This window comes from Pan paniscus, chromosome 17 (assembly GCF_029289425.2).
Source record: "Pan paniscus chromosome 17, NHGRI_mPanPan1-v2.0_pri, whole genome shotgun sequence".
Lineage (NCBI taxonomy): Eukaryota > Metazoa > Chordata > Mammalia > Primates > Hominidae > Pan > Pan paniscus.
In genome coordinates, this window is record NC_073266.2 from 26007881 (window position 1) to 26025600 (window position 17720).

General features: G+C 46.6%; 1 protein-coding gene across 1 annotated transcript in view; it reads right to left on the minus strand.

Moving 5' to 3' along the window:
- Positions 1-3743: 3743 nt before the first annotated feature.
- The window catches only part of IMPA2 (inositol monophosphatase 2), a 50629-nt gene continuing 36652 nt past the window's right edge, over positions 3744-17720 (minus strand). Inside the window, exons 6-8 of the mRNA XM_003811702.5 lie at positions 7770-7878; positions 6928-7079; positions 3744-4278 (exon numbers count right to left, since the gene is read on the minus strand). Coding sequence (XP_003811750.1) covers positions 4163-4278; positions 6928-7079; positions 7770-7878 — 377 coding nt within the window. The 3' untranslated portion in view covers positions 3744-4162. The remainder of the gene's footprint in view (positions 4279-6927; positions 7080-7769; positions 7879-17720) is intronic.

Genomic DNA, 17720 nt, shown 5'->3' on the forward strand with positions numbered 1-17720 from the left:
CTCCTGCCGTCTTTCTGCTCTTCTTGTCCATCTGTTTGATGTGGTCATGTGCATGCACTATTTCATTTGATCCACACAGTCCTGGGAGGAGTGCAGTTTAATTCATTTTACAGAGGGGCACAGAGAGGCTAGGCCAGTACCTCAAGTTTACCCCGCTGCTGAGTGGCCCCCTGTGCTGACATGCATAGCCCCTGCACGTCCCAACATCTGCTGGGGACAAAGCGCTGGTTCAGATGGCCTGGTGCCTCCCCAGATCACCCAAGTTTTAGGCCACTGATTTGGGCCTCTGCTTATGTTTTCAAAAAGCTGCTCTATTTATACATTGCCTCCACGGAAAAAAGCAATGATGAATGTGGTTCCTACCAGGAAAGCTATGGGATGTATTTTTCCAGCCCTGAAGTCTTGGGTATGGATGATAGAACTGATTGTAAATGGCTTAATAAATCAGGCAAAGCCTGTCTAAGCTGTGGTATAATCTAAATATTTCTAGTTTTCTTGAATAACATTTGGTTATTGGAGACATCATGATCTTTTCATGCTTTAATAATATATTTAACTGTAAAAAACAAAAACAACAAAAAACCAACCACAGTTGATGTGTATGGAAAGTAAAATCTGGAGACCCCCAAACTCACTATGCCCAAGGGAAAAGGTAAGCTTGGAAGCTGAGTCAGGAGGAACACCGACCTTCCTTTTGTTCCTCAACAGAATGGCTAGAGATAGAAGGCAGTGTCTTCCCAGGTGGCGTCTCTCACCCAGACAATGTAAATTAACAGCATATGTTCCCGGTGAGGGATGAGAGGAGAGGAAAAATACCGTCTCCCCCATGTAACCCACTGTTCCTCTTCCCCCTCCTTGCCTGCAGTATGTGGATTAATGAGCTCTAATCAAGGATGAGACCATACCCTCTTTTGTTTTCTTTCCTCTTTAATATTGAAGCGCCCAAAATCCTTTTTGGAAAAAAGTGCAGACCACAGATCCTACAGTGGCTTGTGTCCTTTTCCCAGGCACATCCTCAATCTTGGCAAAATAAATCTCAACGCTGACGGAGACTGCCTCCGTCATTCTCTGGTTTCATGGTACTCTCCTAGGTGTCGTCCTGGGACATGCTCCCAACCCTGTGAGGGAGGCAGCCAGGCCCCCAGTACAGACTTCACCTGGCACCAACAGAGAGCTGACATGGCCCTCTCAAGGCCACACAGCTACCTGAACATCAATCCGCGTCCTGACTCCTGGTCTGAGTGGTGACACTGATGCACTAGGACAAATGTTTTACTTTTTATTTGGGATTGGATCATAAAGGCAGCAAAACATTTGATGACTCATGTCCACAAGACACTCAGTGAAAACTGTTGAAACGAAGGGGAAAAAAAAATGAGGGCAAGTATCCTGAAGCCTATGAGTGGAATTCAGAACGAATGTCTTCACCAGTGATAGATGAATATCATTTTGTAAGAGGTCTAAATGACATAGCAAGCAGTTTTGCTAACTCTGAGGATCACAGAGGTGAGCAGCCCATTTCGTTTCTGGGAGGCTTGTCCAGGGATGAATGAGGCAAGCCCGCAGGTCCCCACCTTGGGTGCCTCTCTGTTCTCCAAGGTTCACTCTGCTTCTCCTGAAGCCGCAGGGATGACGCTCATGCGGAATACTTGCTAAAGGCAGCCTGAGACTCCGGACAGAGCAGAAGCAGAAGCAGAAGCAGGAGTCAGCTCAAGCTCCCTCAGGGCCTCCTGCTGTCCTGACCCAAGGGCTGGGAGGGCCTTTCCTGAGGTTGGGGAGGGGGGCAGTTCTTTCTTTTTGTTTTTTTGTTTGTTTGTTGAGACAGGGTCTCGCTCTGTCACCCAGGCTGGAGTGCAGTGGAACAATAATGGCTCACTGCAGCCTCAACCTCCTGGGTTCCAGCCATCCTCCTGCCTGAGCCTCCCAAGCAGCTAGGACTACAGGCACGCACCACCACACCTGGCTAATTAAAAACTTTTATTATAGAGACAGGGTCTCATTCTGTGGCTTAGGCTGGAAATGCAGTGGTGCAATCATAGCTCACTGTAACCTCAAACTCCTGGGCTCAAAGGATCCTCCCACTTCAACCTTCCAAGTAGCTGTGCACCACACCCATCTAGTTTTGGGGTTTTTTTTGTAGAGATGGGGTCTTGCTATGCTGCCCAGGCTGATCTGGAATGCCTGGCCTCAATCCTGCCTCAGCCTCTCAACATGCTGGGAGAGTTATTTTGTTGAAGAAAACTTCCAGATATTATATGACTAATAAGCACTACATCTCAAAATCCATGAGAATGTAAGAAATTTCTTGCACATCTGTATAAATACTCAGATCTGTTTTGAGTATATTCTGAGAAAATTAAGATGGGCTAACGAAGGCCTAAAGGAATAATCAGCAATTTGGAGAAACATGAGCATATTTTAAACTCATTTAAAAAATCCAAACTATTTATTGAAAAGCTCTACTAAACAAAATTAGTTCAGACAAAGCAATAAGATGACGAATCAAGCTCTCTCCAGAGATGAAAGAAAAGCCAGTCTCAAAGATGACTATAACTAACGCTGTTGCTGGAAAGACAAGGGCACCGAGCCAGCCCTGGGAGAGGCTCCACTTCTTCAAAGACAAAACGATTCCAAACGTGGCAGGACACAGTGCTCACCCTACAGTGAACATCTGGGAATATGTTATTTTTTAAATTCAGTTAATCTTTCTTCTTTTTTTTTTTTTTTTTTTTTGAGACAGAGTCTCCTGTCACCCAGGCTGGAGTGCAGGGGTGCGATCTCAGCTCACTGCAACCTCCACCTCCCGGGTTCAAATGATTCTCGGGTCTCAGCCTCACAAGTAGCTGGAATTACAGGCATGCGCCACCAATACCCAGCTAATCTTTGTATTTTTAGTAGAGATAGGGTTTCATTATGTTGTCCAGGCTGGTCTCAAACTCCTGGCCTCAAGTGATCCACCTGCCTCGGCTCCCCAAAGTGCTGGAATTACAGGCATGAGCCACCGCACCCAGCCAAGACTTTCTCATTCTTAAACTTCAGGAAAGATGTCTGGCCAGCCAGTTAATAGCCTCATTAGAATTATGCTTACATACAATTCCGCCTCCTAAAGAGAAACTAGTAAGGCCCAGTTTCTCCTCTTTAAACTGATCACAGATTGCCCAGGTGTGGTGATTCAATCCCAGCACTTTGGAAGGCTGAGGTGAGAGGATCACTTGAGTCCAGGAGTTTGAGACCAGCCTGGGCAACACAGTGAGACCCCCATCTCTACCAAAAAATTTTTAAAAATTAGCCTGGCATGCTAGTGCATGCCTGTGGTCCCAACTCAGAAGGCTAAGGCAGGAAGATCACTTGAGTCCTGAGGTCAAGGCTACAGTGAGCTGTGATCACACCACTGCACTCCAGGCTGGGAGACAGAGCAAGACCCCAACTCAAACAAAAACAAAAAAGCTGATCACAGAAACAACAGCTTTCAGAGATTAGTTTCCTTCTGTCTGTCCCATGTCTTGGCTTCTGAACACTCACATGATATTACTGGGGTCGCCTTCAGGGTATTCATCAGAGGCAGCAGCTGGCACACACTGGACTTTGGGTTTCATTCGCATGGACTTTGGGTTTCATTCGCATGGACTTTGGGTTTCATTCGCAAAGCTTCCTGAGAGCATAGATCCACAGCAGTGGATGAGAGCCACAGAGTTGTTTGGGAATCAGGCGACATGCTTATAGAGGAAACAGATACACACAGGGCCATTATTTTGATTTATTGCATTCTGAAGTACTCCGGGGGGAGGGCCTGAGAACGATCCGCTTTATCAGCAGTTCTAAAGCCTTATTACCTGAGATTTATATTCTGGGGGGAAAAATCAAGATTGGATTATCAATACGTATTTCACAGGAGATTTGAGTTTTGGCCCTGACAGAAGAACACGTACTAACCTGAAAAAGGCTACGTGAGATTAAAGAGAGAAACAGCTAAACACCAAATCCTGGTGAGAGAGACGTGGATTTAAAAGGCCAGCCACTCACTGTAGCGTGACAACTCCCTCTGGGGTAGCCAGGAGCGGAGCGTGAGCCACTGGCATGGAGCGTGGGCCACGAGGGCCACCTCCCCAGGAGCCCACAGCAGCCCAGGGAGGCCTTGGGAGCAGCTCTGCCTCAGCCGCAGTCACTTCTCATCATCCCGCCCATAGTTAATCGTCTGTAAGGCCTGAGCTATGAGCATCGCCATCTCCCGGGTGCTGGCCGCAACCACCCTGCAAGCCATGAGGTCGAGGGGTCCACCTGGGGACAGACAGAGAGAGCCAGGCATCCAGGTTACCAGAGAGGGCTGAACAATGTTGCGTAACAACTTATCCCACATGCACACAGCACAGGAAATGGCACATGGAACCGTGCCCAAGCCCCAACACTCGTATTAAACAGGTGGTCTAGGAGTGAATCTGGCAAAGAATAGAGGGATGGAGCCTCTCCCGCCCCACCCCAGTGTGAATGCAGTCAAGGGCTGCACAGAACAGAGTGCAGCTCTGAAGCTGCCACTGCCTTAAGAGATGGAGAACATAAAAGTCCTAAGAAATGCAAGCAATGGGCTAGACCCGAACAGGGGAGCTGCCCTTCTCAAGCTTGACTGTGCACAGGGGTCAGCCAGGGGCTTGTGAAACCAAGGCTCTGCCTCAACAGGTCTGGGTGGGGCTGAGGCAACCTGCCCACAAGCTCCTGGGGGTGCACCGCTGCTGTGGGACCCACACTCGAAGAAGCTCGGGCAAGACGATAAAGCCTTGTATATTCCTGAGGGATATGAAACAGCTCTGGATGCATGGGCTGGAGACCTGCTTGCACATACGTGAGCCTTCAGGTGCTCTAGTGGTAAAATCAGAGTGATGGGGGCTTTAAAATAGGGAATGGAGGCCGGGCATGGTGGCTCAGGCCTGTAATCCCAGCACTTTGGGAGGCCGAGGCGGGTGGATCACCTGAGGTCAGGAGTTCGAGACCAGCCTGACCAACATGGCAAAACCCTATCTCTACTAAAAATACAAAATTAGCTGGGCATGGTGGTGAGTGCCTGTAGTCCCAGCTATTCGGGAGGCCAAGGCAGGAGAATTGCTTGAACCTGGAAGGCAGAGGTTGCAGTGAGCCGAGATCATGCCATTGCACTCCAGCCTGGGTGACAAGAGTGAAACTCCGTGTCAAAAAAAAAAAAAAAGTGGAATGGGGTCGGGCATAGTGGCTCATGCCTGTAATTCCAGCACTTTGGGAGACCGAGGCAGGCGGATCACGAGGTCAGGAGATCAAGAGCATCCTGGCTGATACCGTGAAACCCTGTCTCTAATAAAAATACAAAAAATTAGCCAGGTGTGGTGGCACGCGCCTGTAGTCCCAGCTAGTCGGGAGGCTGAGGCAAGAGAATCGCTTGAACCTGGGAGGCGGAGGTTGCAGTGAGCCAAGATCATGCCACTGCACTCTAGCCTGGGCAACAGAGTAAGACTCCATCTTAAAAAAAAAAAAAAAAAAATGTGGAATGGGCCTGCCCAGTCCTGCTGCCAGTGGCTGATACCTCTTCATTTTTATACCTTGCTGATATCTTAGTCAAGCCTTTCCAAAGGAGAAATAGGAAACAAGTAGAAATCAAATTACAAAAGATCCGCCATCCATGCCCAATAGATAAAAGTGAGCTACAGTGTTTCTGCTAAAAGCTCAGTGACAATGAGATCTGTTGGATTCACCTGGCTTCTGATTGTTACTCCTGAATGAACATTAGATGCAAAGGTCTGCCTGAAACTACGTGGATGTAGCAGACAGCACAGAGTTAGGGGCCCACATATACTCCCAGGAGCTCAGCCACTGGGCCTCAAGTGACCCTGAAGCAGAAGGAACAGCCACCTTCCAGAATCATCCTCCAAAACCCAACCGGACGCTCATGTTCTGTGCTGGTGCTGACCCAACACCAAGCTAGGGGGCCTTGCAGAAGCAACTAACCTCAGAAATGTGGGGAGCACAACACCTGCTCTGTTCATCTCATTGGATTCCTGTGGGAACCCTTAGAAAACTGTCATTGGGCTGGGTGCAGTGGCTTAGTCCTGTAATTCCAGCACTTTGGGAGGCCAAGGTGGGTGGATCACTTGAGGTCAGGAGTTCGAGACCAGCCTGACCAACACGGTGAAACCCCACCTGTACTAAAAATACAAAAATTAGCTGGGCCTGGTGGCGTGTACCTGTAATCCCGGCTACTCGGGAGGCTGAAGCAAGAGAATCGCTTGAACCCAGGAGGCAAAGGTTGCAGTAAGCCGAGATCATGCCACTACACTCAAGCCAGGGCAACAGAGCGAGACTCTGTCTCAAAAAAAAAAAAAAAAAAGAAAACTGTCAGTGGTGTGTAAATGGGAAGTGGCAGTGCTGCTGCCATCTGGTGAAGATATCCTGATCCTATGGTGGCAAGGGATGGCAGGAAGGAGGCCAGGCTGGTGCAGGCCACTGCCATCATAGCACCCTCGCATGCTCTCAATAACAGAAACTGTGGACGGGCACGGTGGCTCACGCCTGTGATCTCAGCACTTTGGGAGGTCAAGACCATAAGGTCAGGAGTTTGAGACCAGCCTGGCCAACATGGTGAAACTCCGCTTCTACTAAAAATACAAAAATTAGCCGGGCATGGTAGCACGCACCTGTAATCACAGCTACTCAGGAGGCTGAGGCAGGAGAATTGCTTGAACCCGTGAGTAGGATGGTTGCAGTGAGCCGAGATTGTACCACTGCACTCCATCCTGTGTGACAGCAAGACCCCGTCTCAAAAAAAAAAAAAAAAAAAAAAAGAAAAAAAACAGAAACTCTGGGGAAGGTGGGAAATTCAGTTGGTGGGGACTTCAGGAAGTGCCCCACCCACAGTGTCTCTCAGTCTAGTTTCTGCCACTGCATTTCAGGGACAGGAGAGCTCACCCGAAGTGTCTATCACGATGCCGCCTGCTTCTCTGATGATGACCGTGGCAGCCGCCAGATCCCAGCAGTGCAGGCCAAACTGGTAATAGGCATCCGCGGCCCCTGAGGCCAGGTGGCAGAGTGCCAATGTGGAGCTTCCAATCACTCGGACCCTGGGGAGAGGGAAGGGAGGACAGATGCAGGCGGGAGTGGAGCCTTTTCTGTGGTGTGCAAGCCGACTTCAGCCAGGTACCCCGGCTGGGCATGTTCCCTAGTGAAAAATGAAGCACAGCACTTCTGCCAAAGCTCTGGAGGCTGAATATAGGGCCTGGAGCCACCAACCAACAGGCCTCTGCCAGACACAAATGCCTTGTGCCATGACAGCTCCCAGCTGACCTAGCTACTGAGCACCTGAGATGCAGCAACCAGAGAAATGAATCCTCCTCTACTGAACGTGACATTAAGTGTCAGTGGTCTCACATGGCTAGGGCTCACAGCACAGCCCTACTGGGAAGGCAAGAGACAAAGAGGATTCACTGGGCTTTGATAAACCTGTCTGACGCCAGGCCCCCTTGGGAAGGACTGTAAGTATTTGCACCATTCCCTGGTTGAGCAGCATGAGGTCAGTTCCATGGATTCTGATCAGAAGCGACACAGGTGCCCACGCATCTCCAGAGGCCTGGCTATAGGAGTATCTACTGCAGGCTGGCCCCTCACAGGGCTTCCCTGAGTCTGATGTTCATGTGCCCTTCCCACTCTTTCCACGCCAGGCTTCCTCCTCAAATCCCAGGGGAGTTTTAGCAAGCCCGTGTTCCGTTCTTCCTCCTCTGGCTGCAGGGTGTTCCCCGAACTGAACCTCCTACCCATGCGCCTTGGCATGCAGCAGCCGCTCCATGTTACTCAGGAACAGCTTCAGGGTCGCAGGGTCACGCTTGGGGCCAATTTCTGTCAGAACCAAGGCCTTTGAGAGATCTGCAATAAAAAGAATTTCCTGTCACCAGAAAAATCAAGTCTTGGTTCTAACTAAGGAGTACAGGCTTCCAACGTGAGCCTTTCTTTCTCAGAGTAAGGATCATCTTTCGACTGGTTCGTGCTGAATGCTTTTCTGATAGCTATGTTGAAAACTAAGGATGGACCGGGCACAGTGGATCATGCCTGTGATGCCAGCACTTTGGGAGGCTAGGGAACAAGGATCACCTGAGGCCATGAGTTCCAGACCAGCCTGGGCAAGATGGTGAGACTCCATCTCTGCAAAAAAAAAAAATTAAAAGTAGCTGGGCATGGTGGCACAGGCCTGTAGTTGCAGCTACTCAGGAGGCTGAGGTGGGAGGATTGGTTGAGCCCAGGGGTTCAAGGCTGCTGTCAGCCATGATTGCGCCACCACATTCCAGCCTGGAGGACAGAGCAAGTCCCTGTTTCTTAAAAAAAAAAAAAAAAAAAAAAATCACCATCATTCAACCAAAAAGAAAAGCAAAATGACTCTAAACTGGGAACACTCAATGTTTGGAGGGAAAAAATGCTTCATTAATCGTCTAACTGCTGCAATCGCAACGATAGAAATACCATTTTCTTGGAGAAAGCAACTTTTAAATAATGCTGCTTTGGAAAGGGAAGCTGCAGGAGTGAGCCCTCTGGACGCAGGGGGCTGCCGACACCTGGAATTCATGGCCTGCCGTTTACGTAACAGCAGGCGAGGCTGCCAGGGCTGGCAAGCCTGGCTCAGGGCAGGACGTGACCGGGATTCTGCTCCTGTCCCTGACTCACTGCTGGGGATCAGAGCAGTTTGTCCTTGTTGTGCCACACACCCAAACACAGCCAAACTTCGGTCATGTCCCGTCAGGCCTCACTGCCCGGGCAGGACAATGCCAAACCAGGTGTGCTCCATGACAAAATAAAGCCACTCCCAAAGTCGGGGGAAACAAATCCTATCACATTACTGCACTCAATGGACCCAGTTCTGTGTCACCACTTTCAAATTCTCCGCTCACCCAGGAAATCTCTCAGCCAGAATCCAGGTCCAAGTGTCCCTTTTCTTCCATGGAAACTCTCATTTTACACCTTAAAGCACTTTCTGCAAAACACCTGGCTCCAGACCAAAGCAACCTGCCTGCCCTCAGGAGGTCCAGATCATTCACCACCGGCCATGCCCAGCACTGAAGCTGAGCTATGAGGCACTCCTGCCCTGGGACTGGGCAGCAGGCCCTCCACAGATACCACCTGAGCCCTGCAGCTGCCACCCACAGCTGGGACAAAAGGCGGCTGTTCCAGGTGCTCCCTAATCCACACAGGATCTGCAGACAGGCTCCAGCAACCCTTCCATTCCTTACCCTCCAAACCCCACCCTCACCTGGCCACAAACAGATGGTATTTTTTCCGGGGTGGGGGTGGGGAAGGCTTCCATTAAAGAAAAAGACATCAGCAGACCCAGGCTGAGTGGGCACTCGATAAACAGTTACTGAATGAATGAGTGCTTTCCCTCAAATGCCAGCACTCAAGAAGGTAGGATTAGAGTCTTTGTTTTGATTTGGTTCATTAAATTACTAGTATTTTAATTTATGGGAGAAATGTTTGAGGCAGAATTTTGTTGGCTAATCTAAGAATCTAAATACTATATACAATACTGATTTTGGGGGTAAACTAATTCTGAATTACGAATATTTTAGTTAGAAATGCTCTTTTGGTCGGGCGCGATGGCTCACGCCTGTAATCCCAACATTTTGGGAGGCTGAGGCGGGCAGATCACCTGAGGCTGGGAGTTCAAGACCAGCCTGACCAACATGGAGAAACCCCATCTCTACTAAAAATGCAAAATTAGCCAGGCATGGTGGTGCATGCCTGTAATCCAAGCTAGCAGGAGGCTGAGGCAGGAGAATCGCTTGAACCCGGGAGGCGGAGGTTGCAGTGAGCCAAGATCACACCATTGCATTCCAGCCTGGGCAAGAAGAGCAAAACTCCATCTCAAAAAAAAAAAAAAAATGCTCTTTTGAAATATAATAATATGGTCATCTGGGGAATGCGTGTTAAATTAAAATTAAAAAATAGAAATTGGACTCACAAGAAGAGATACAGATGGCAAATAAGCATATAGAAAGATGCTCCACATCATATGTCCTCAGGGAAATGCAGATTAACAACAAGACAAAGCCAGGAGCATGGCTTACGCCTGTAATCCCAGCACTTTGGGAGGCTGAGGCGGGAGGATCAGGAGTTTGAGACCAGCCTGGCCAACATGGTGAAACCCCGTCTCTATTAAAAATACAAAAATTAGCTGGGTGTGGCAGCGCGTGCCTGTAATCCCAGTTACTCAAGAGGCTGAGGCAGGAGAATCGCTTGAACCTGGGAGACAGACATTGCGGTTAGCCAAGATCACACCACTGCACTTTAGCCTGGGTGACAGAGTGAGCCTCCGTCTCAAAACAACAATAACGAGACACCTCTACACATCTGTTAGAATGGAGAAACAACACTAACTACAACAAGTGCCAGCCAGGATGTGGAGCAACAGGAACTCGCATGCATGGCTGGTGGAAATGCAAAATGGTGCACCTGCTTTGGAGGATAGCTTGGCAGTTTCCTACAAATCTAAACATACTCTTACCATACCGTCCAGCAATCGTGCCCCTTGGTGTTCACCCAAGGAGTTGAAAACTTGTTTTCACATAAAACCTTCACACCAGTGTTAAGAGCAGATTTATTCATAACTGCCAACACTTAGAAGCAACCAAGATGTCCTTTAGTAGGTGAATAAACTGTGGTACATCCAGACAATGGAATATTATCCAGCACTTAAAGGAAATGAGAAAGCATGAGAAGATATGGATGAATCTTAAATGCATATTGCTGGGTGAAAGAAGCCAATCTGAAAAGCTACACACCGTATGATTCCAACTCCATGACATTCTGGAAAAGGCAAAACTATGGAGACAGTAAAAATATCAGTGGTTGCCAGAGGCTCAGGGGAGGGAAGAATAGGCGGAGCATGGGGGGTTTTTAGGGCAGCGAATATATTCTATATGATACTGTAATGGTGGATGCCTTACAACACCAACAGTGAAGCCTAATGAAAACTATGAACCTTGGGTGATAATAATGTGTCTCATTTTAACAAATGCACCATTCTGTATGCGATGCTGATGGATGGGGAGGCTGTACGTGTGTGGGGACAGGAGGTGTATGGGAACTCTGTCTCTCTGCACCTTCTGCTCAATTTTGCTGTGAACCTAAAACCGTTACTCTAAAAAACAAAGTGAAAGAAAGAGGGAGGAAGGGCAGGGAGGGAGGAGGGAGGGGGAGAAAAGGAAGGGAGGAAAAGGAAAGAAGGGAAGGAGAAAAGAAAAAAATGGGATGGCTTGCATGATACTTTGGCCAGGAAAATCAAGGAAGAATGAATTGTCCCAGAGGAGGCCATGGGGGACAAGAAAGTGAAGTGGCAGTGGCATCTTGTCTAATCCCACCCTATTTCTAATGTACTCATCTAACAACTTCAAATCATACACGTGCATACAATGCTTTTGCTTTTTTTGAGATGGAGTCTTGCTCTGTCACTCAGCCTGCAGTGCAATGGTGCGATCTCAGCTCACTGCAACCTCTGCCTCCCAGGTTCACGCAGTTCTCTTGTCTCAGCCTCCCAAGGAGCTGGGATTACAGGTGCGCACCACCCTGCCCAGCTAATTTTTGTATTTTTAGTAGAGACAGAGTTTCACCATATTGGTCAGGCTGGTCTCAAACTGCTGATCTCAGGTGATCAACCCATCTCACACAGTGCTTTTTAAAAATGATTTTATAGCTTATTCTGTTGCTCGCTCTTTCAATATAAAAACATCTCATATACATCTTTTGCCATCAGTATCTTACTCTTAACAGCCGCACTCTATTCCATCTGGTGCAATAACTGCAATTTATGTCACCATTCCCCTGAAGATGAACAATTTTCATTTTTATTGTAAACAATGCTTCATAAACATCTTTCCTATAGAGGTTTATACAGTCATACTGATTTTTTTCGAGATAGATGAACACAAGTGGGATTTCTGAATCAAAGGGTGTGCATATTTTAGGTTTTGATATAATTTTCCAAATTGCCCTCTGGGAAAGCTGAATCAATTATACATACGCCCCCTCAACCTTACTGGGCTATGAGGGATCCTGTACTATTTCCAAGTCCCTAACAGGCAGGCTCACCCTGGAGGTACACTCTAAGAGTGATTTTCTCTGAGCGGTAAAATCAGGACAGTGAAATCCTAACACACAGGGCACTTGCTGGCACCAGTGTTAATGACCCTGGGAAGAGATGAAGGAAGACACTGAAGATTTCTCCCCAGGAACTAGGAAGCTGAGCAATCAATTTCCATTGGGAGATAAGCACCTACTCTTAAAAGCCTCACCCAGTCTCCCCACACCTGAGGGCAGAGATGAGCACAGGGCGGGTGGGTGGAGGAAAGTCCGCCAGTGCCAGCCTAGACAGGCAGGTACTCCCCATGCCAGGGCTGGTGTAGGAAGCACAGAGATCTTCCAACCAAGTGCCCTGGGGTATTTCACAAAGGGAAGTTAAATTTGTGTGCAAGAAACAGCAATTTTTCGCTTGCTGACAGTGACCAGGTCCTCACTCTTCCTGACAGGCCTGTGCGAGCACTTCCCAGCCTACGTGCCACTGCCCCCGTGCAACAGATGAGAAACCCAAGCTTGGAGAAGCGACATGAGCTGCTCAGGCCATGGAGCCATTACATGGTGGGGCCAGACTTACACCCAAGCTTGTCTGGTGATTGTGTGAAGGCAGGGGTTTCTTCCATAGTTTTCCAGTTTATGAAAAGCTTGCTCTGAATCCAGCACCTTCCTCTTCTGGCCACCCTGAATTAATTCCTTCTCATTCTTGCCAACACACGTTTTCCCAAATGAAATCAAGAACAGAGTATAGGCTGGGTGCAGTGGCTCATGCCTGTAATCCCAGCACTTTAGGAGGCCAAAGCAGGTAGATTATTTGAGGCCAGGAGTTCGAGACCAGCCTGGCCAACATAGGGAAACCCCGTCACCACTAAAAGTACAAAAAAAAAAAAAAATTAGGCAGGCGTGGTGGCACACATTTGTAATCCCAGCTACTGGAGAGGCTAAAGCACAAGAATTGCTTGAACCTGGGAGGCGGAGGTTGCAGTGAGCCAAGATCGTGCCACTGCACTCTAGCCTGGACAACTGAGACTGGCTGTCTCAAAAAAAAAAAAGAACAGTGTATATAACAGAGTATAAAGGAGGTCTGAATGTTGCCACCTAAAAGCAAAATGCTTTCTACTGTTTGATTTTGCTCCAGATAAGGGGGAAAAAACTTATGACAACCCCTACTTAATATTATCTTATGATTATTTCTGACTAGTTATCCACAATTACTATGATTTTTGTATTTTATTACCCTTTGTCCTATATTTACCATATCTTAGGTCTTAAACGTACACACACACACACACAAATATATATATTTTATATATATATATATATATATATATTTTTTTTTTTTTTGAGATGGAGCCTCATTCTGTCAGCAGGCTGGAGTGCAGTGGTGCGATCTTGGCTCACTGCAACCTCTGCCTCCCGGGTTCAAGCAATTCTCCTGCCTCAGCCTCCCGAATAGCTGGGATTACAGGCATGCGGCTAATTTTTTTTGTATTTTTAATAGAGACAGGGTTTCTCCATGTTGGTCAGGCTGATCTCGAACTCCTGACCTCAACTGATCCACCCACCTCGGCCTCCCAAAGTGCTAGGATTACAGGCATGAGCCACCGGGCCCGGCCTAATATATATCTTTTTAATTTCAAATATTCTGTGATTTCATGGGAAGCAGGGAACAGGGAGTTCTTGCTTAATAGGTGGAGTTCTTGTTTGTAGGAACACACATTTTGGAGACTATATAGTGCTGATGATTGTACAACACTGTGACTATAATTAATGTCATTGAATGGTATGCTGAAGAGTAATTAGAATGGAAAATCATATTTACATACATTTTACTACAATAAAAATATCTCATACATTTTGAAATAGGACATCTCTGTTTATTCTTTCAATAAACAGATTTTAGGATGAAAATGAATAGCCAGTGACTCCCGACAGTTTGGAAACCCTTGCTCTGGTTGAGCAATGCTAAGAGTATGCTGTCTTAGGGGAAACTTTACAACTCAGATAATGAGAGAAGTCATTTGAGTACACTGAAATACGTACTCATGAGCTGGGCGTGGTGGCTCATGCCTGTAATCCCAGCACTTTGCAAGGCTAAGGTGCGCCGATCGCTTTGAGGTCAGGACTTCAAGACCAGCCTGGGCAACATGGCGAAGCCCCATCTCTACCAAACATACAAAAGTCAGCCAGGCATGGTGGTGTGTGCCTATAGTTCCAGCTACTCGGGAGGCTGGCTTTGGAGAATCACTTGAGCCCAGGAGCAGAGGGTGCAGTGAGCCGAGATCAGCCACTGCACTCCAGGCTGGGTGATGTAGTCTCAAAAAAAAGAAAAAGAAAAAAGAAATATGTACTCACGGAGTAAGAGGCAGCTGTGCTTTAAAGCCTATAAAACATGCCTGTGGGCACAAGCTGGTTTTGTTGGATATATAACTTCTGTGACTACACTTTCATCAGTGTGTTGTTTTGGAGGTTTTTTCTGAGACAGGGTCTTGCTCTGTTTCCCAGGCTAGAGTGCAGTGGTGCAATCATAGCTTCTGTTACCTTGAACTTCTGTTACCTTGAACTCCCATGTCAGCCCTCTGAGTAGCTGGAACTACAGGCATGCACCACCACACCCACCTAATTTTTAAATTTTTTGTACAGATTGGGGTCTTGCTATGTGGCCCAGGCTGGTCTCAAACTTCTGCTCTCAAGTGAACCTCCTGCCTCAGCCTCCCAAAGTGCTGGGATTACAGGCGTGAGCCACCGTGCCTCGCCTAACAAGGCCAATATTTTAATACTTCACAAAAACAATGAAGAGGGAGCTCTAGAACCATGAAACTACAAATGCTGTCTGGAGCCCCCACCCCCGCCCTCCAAGCCCCCAAAGCCCAGGAATCCAATGTCAAGTAACAGTAGGTAACCAAAAAGAACTATGGTTGAATCCCACACACAATTATCCTAAGAAAAAAAGAGTGAGGAGCAGAGTAACATGTATACGCCAATAAAAGAATTTTGCCAAAAAAAAGAAATCTAACCACAAAATAGGAGTAATAAAGAATATCAGGAAAAAAGAGCATAATCCAAATCACAGGTCACAGAACTTAGGAAAAATTACATAAAGGAAATATTTCAGAAAAGAAGACAAACTAAAAGGAACATAATGAATAAACACAGATTATGCTTTGCAGGAAATTGAGGGTGGAAAAGAGGAAACTTTTTAAAATAAGATAATTGGTGGAAAAGATAAAAAGTGTACAAGAGGAAATGATAGTGAAAGCCCAACATACATTCAAGTCCCAGAAGACAAAAAACAAAGCAACACAATTGGGAAATAAAAAAAAATATTAAAAACTGTAATTCAAGAAAACTCTTCTACAATTTAAAAAAAGAGGCCAGTCACAGTGGCTCATGCCTATAATCCCAGCACTTTGGGAGGCCAAGGCGGGCGGATCACCTGAGATCGGGAGTTCGAGACCAGCCTGACCAACATAGAGAAACACCGTCTCTACTAAAAATACAAAATTAGCCAGACATGGTGGTGCACGCCTGTAATTCCAGCTACTTGGGAGGCTGAGGCAGGAGAATGACTTAAACCCAGGAGGTGGAGGTTGCAGTGAGCTGAAATCTCGCCATTGCACTCCAGCCTGGGCAACAAGAGCGAAACTCCATTTCAATAAATAAATAAATAAATAAATAAAGGCCGAGTGTGGTGGCTCATACCTGTAATCCCAGCACTTGAGGCCGAAGCGTGTGGATCACCTGAGGTCAGGAGTTTGAGACAAGCCTGGCCAACATGGTGAAATCCTGTCTTTACTAAAAGTACAAAAACTAGCTGGGCATGGCGGCGCAAGCCTGTAATCCTAGCTACTCGGGAGACTGAGGCAGGAGAATTGCTTAAACCTGGAAGGTGGAGGTTGCAGTAAACCGAGATTGTGCCACTACACTCCGGACTGGGCAACAGAACAAGACTGTCTTAAAAATATATATATATTTTATTTTTTTGAAAAATCATATCTAACACTGTAAGCCTGACAACTTTCCAACACTTCAAGAGCTCTCCTGAGGAGTGGTGATATTAATATGACATTTTTAGTATTTTATTAAAAACTACATCAGCACTTAGAAGAGCTGAAAATCTCAGTGAAACCATTTCCCAAATGACCAATACACGATGTTATAAAATCAACAATGAACAAAAGATCCATTCAAAGTACAAGATAGCCCAATGGATTTCAATGTAACTGAGTACCAACAAATCCACTAGATTTCACACTGCAACTAACCTTTAAGAAATCTCTACTTGGCCAGGCGCGGTGGCTCATGCCTGTAATCCCAGAACTTTGGGAGGCTGAGGTGGGTGGATCACTTCAGGTCAGGAGTTTGAGACCAGCCTGGCCAACACGGTGAAACCTGATCTCTACTAAAAATACAAAAAAAAAAAAAAAAAATTAGCCAGGCATGGAGTGTGTGCCTGTAATTCCAGCTACTCCGGAAGCTGAGGTGGGAGAATCGCTGGAACCTGGGAGGCAGAGGTTGCAGTGAGCCAAGATCACACCACTGCATCCCGGCCTGGGCAACAGAGCGAGACTCCATCTCAAAAACAAAAAAAATTGCTACTTGTTGGGTTTTGGTTTGATATCAAACAAAAATGCCCTCAGTTATCTGAAAAGAGATTTAAAACACTTCTCCTTTTTTAAACTACGTATCTGTGTGAGGTTAGACATTTTTTAAGACATCAAAAACAGGCTGGGTTGGTGGCTCACACCTGTAATCCCAGCACTTTGAGACGCTGAGGTGGGAGGATGGCTTGAGGCCAGGAATTTGAGACTAACCTGGGAAACATATCGAGACCCTGTCTCTACAAAAATATTTTTTAAATTATCCAGGCATTGTGGTGAGCACCTGTAGTCCCAGCTACTTGGGAGGCTGAGGTGGGAGGATCATTCGGGCCCTGGAGTTGGGGCTGCATTGAGCTACGATCACACCATTGCACTCCAGTGTGGTCAACAGAACAAGACTGTCTCTAAAAAATAATAATAATAATAAAAGACACCAAAACAACTTATTATAACAGATTGAATGCAGAAGCAGATATGAGAATCTAGTTGTCTTACATTAAGTCAGACATAAAGAAATTTGGAAAAAATGTAAAACTATCCCACTCTCCTCACTAAAGCTTTCTTATTTTGGAAAATATGATTATTTCCCATAAAAATATATTACTCGTGTTAAAATGTAATGAATTTTTAATCTTAAAATGAATTAATAAATGTTTTAAAGGCCTTCAGTAATTTTTTCAGGAGTATGAATGGGTTTGTCCTAAGATCAAAAAGCTTTAAAAATGCTATACTAGAGAATGTACTTCACACAACCAGAACGACTGGAGAAGCATCAGCACACAGGACAGTGGTGGCGTTATATCTGTACCCACCTGTGGAACCAAGACTGAATGATGGCTCTAAGGTGAGAGCGTGGCACACAGTGGCTGGGTGCTATCCCAATGAGGATGCGATGCAACCATCCAGAGGTGGACAGGTGACAGAGAGAGGACATGACCCATAGAACAAGCTTGTCAACTGTTACTGAGAGCAAAGGTTATCTTTTTTTTTTTTTTTTTAAGAGATGGGGTTGAGGCCGGGTGTGGTGGCTCATGCCTGTAATCCCAATAC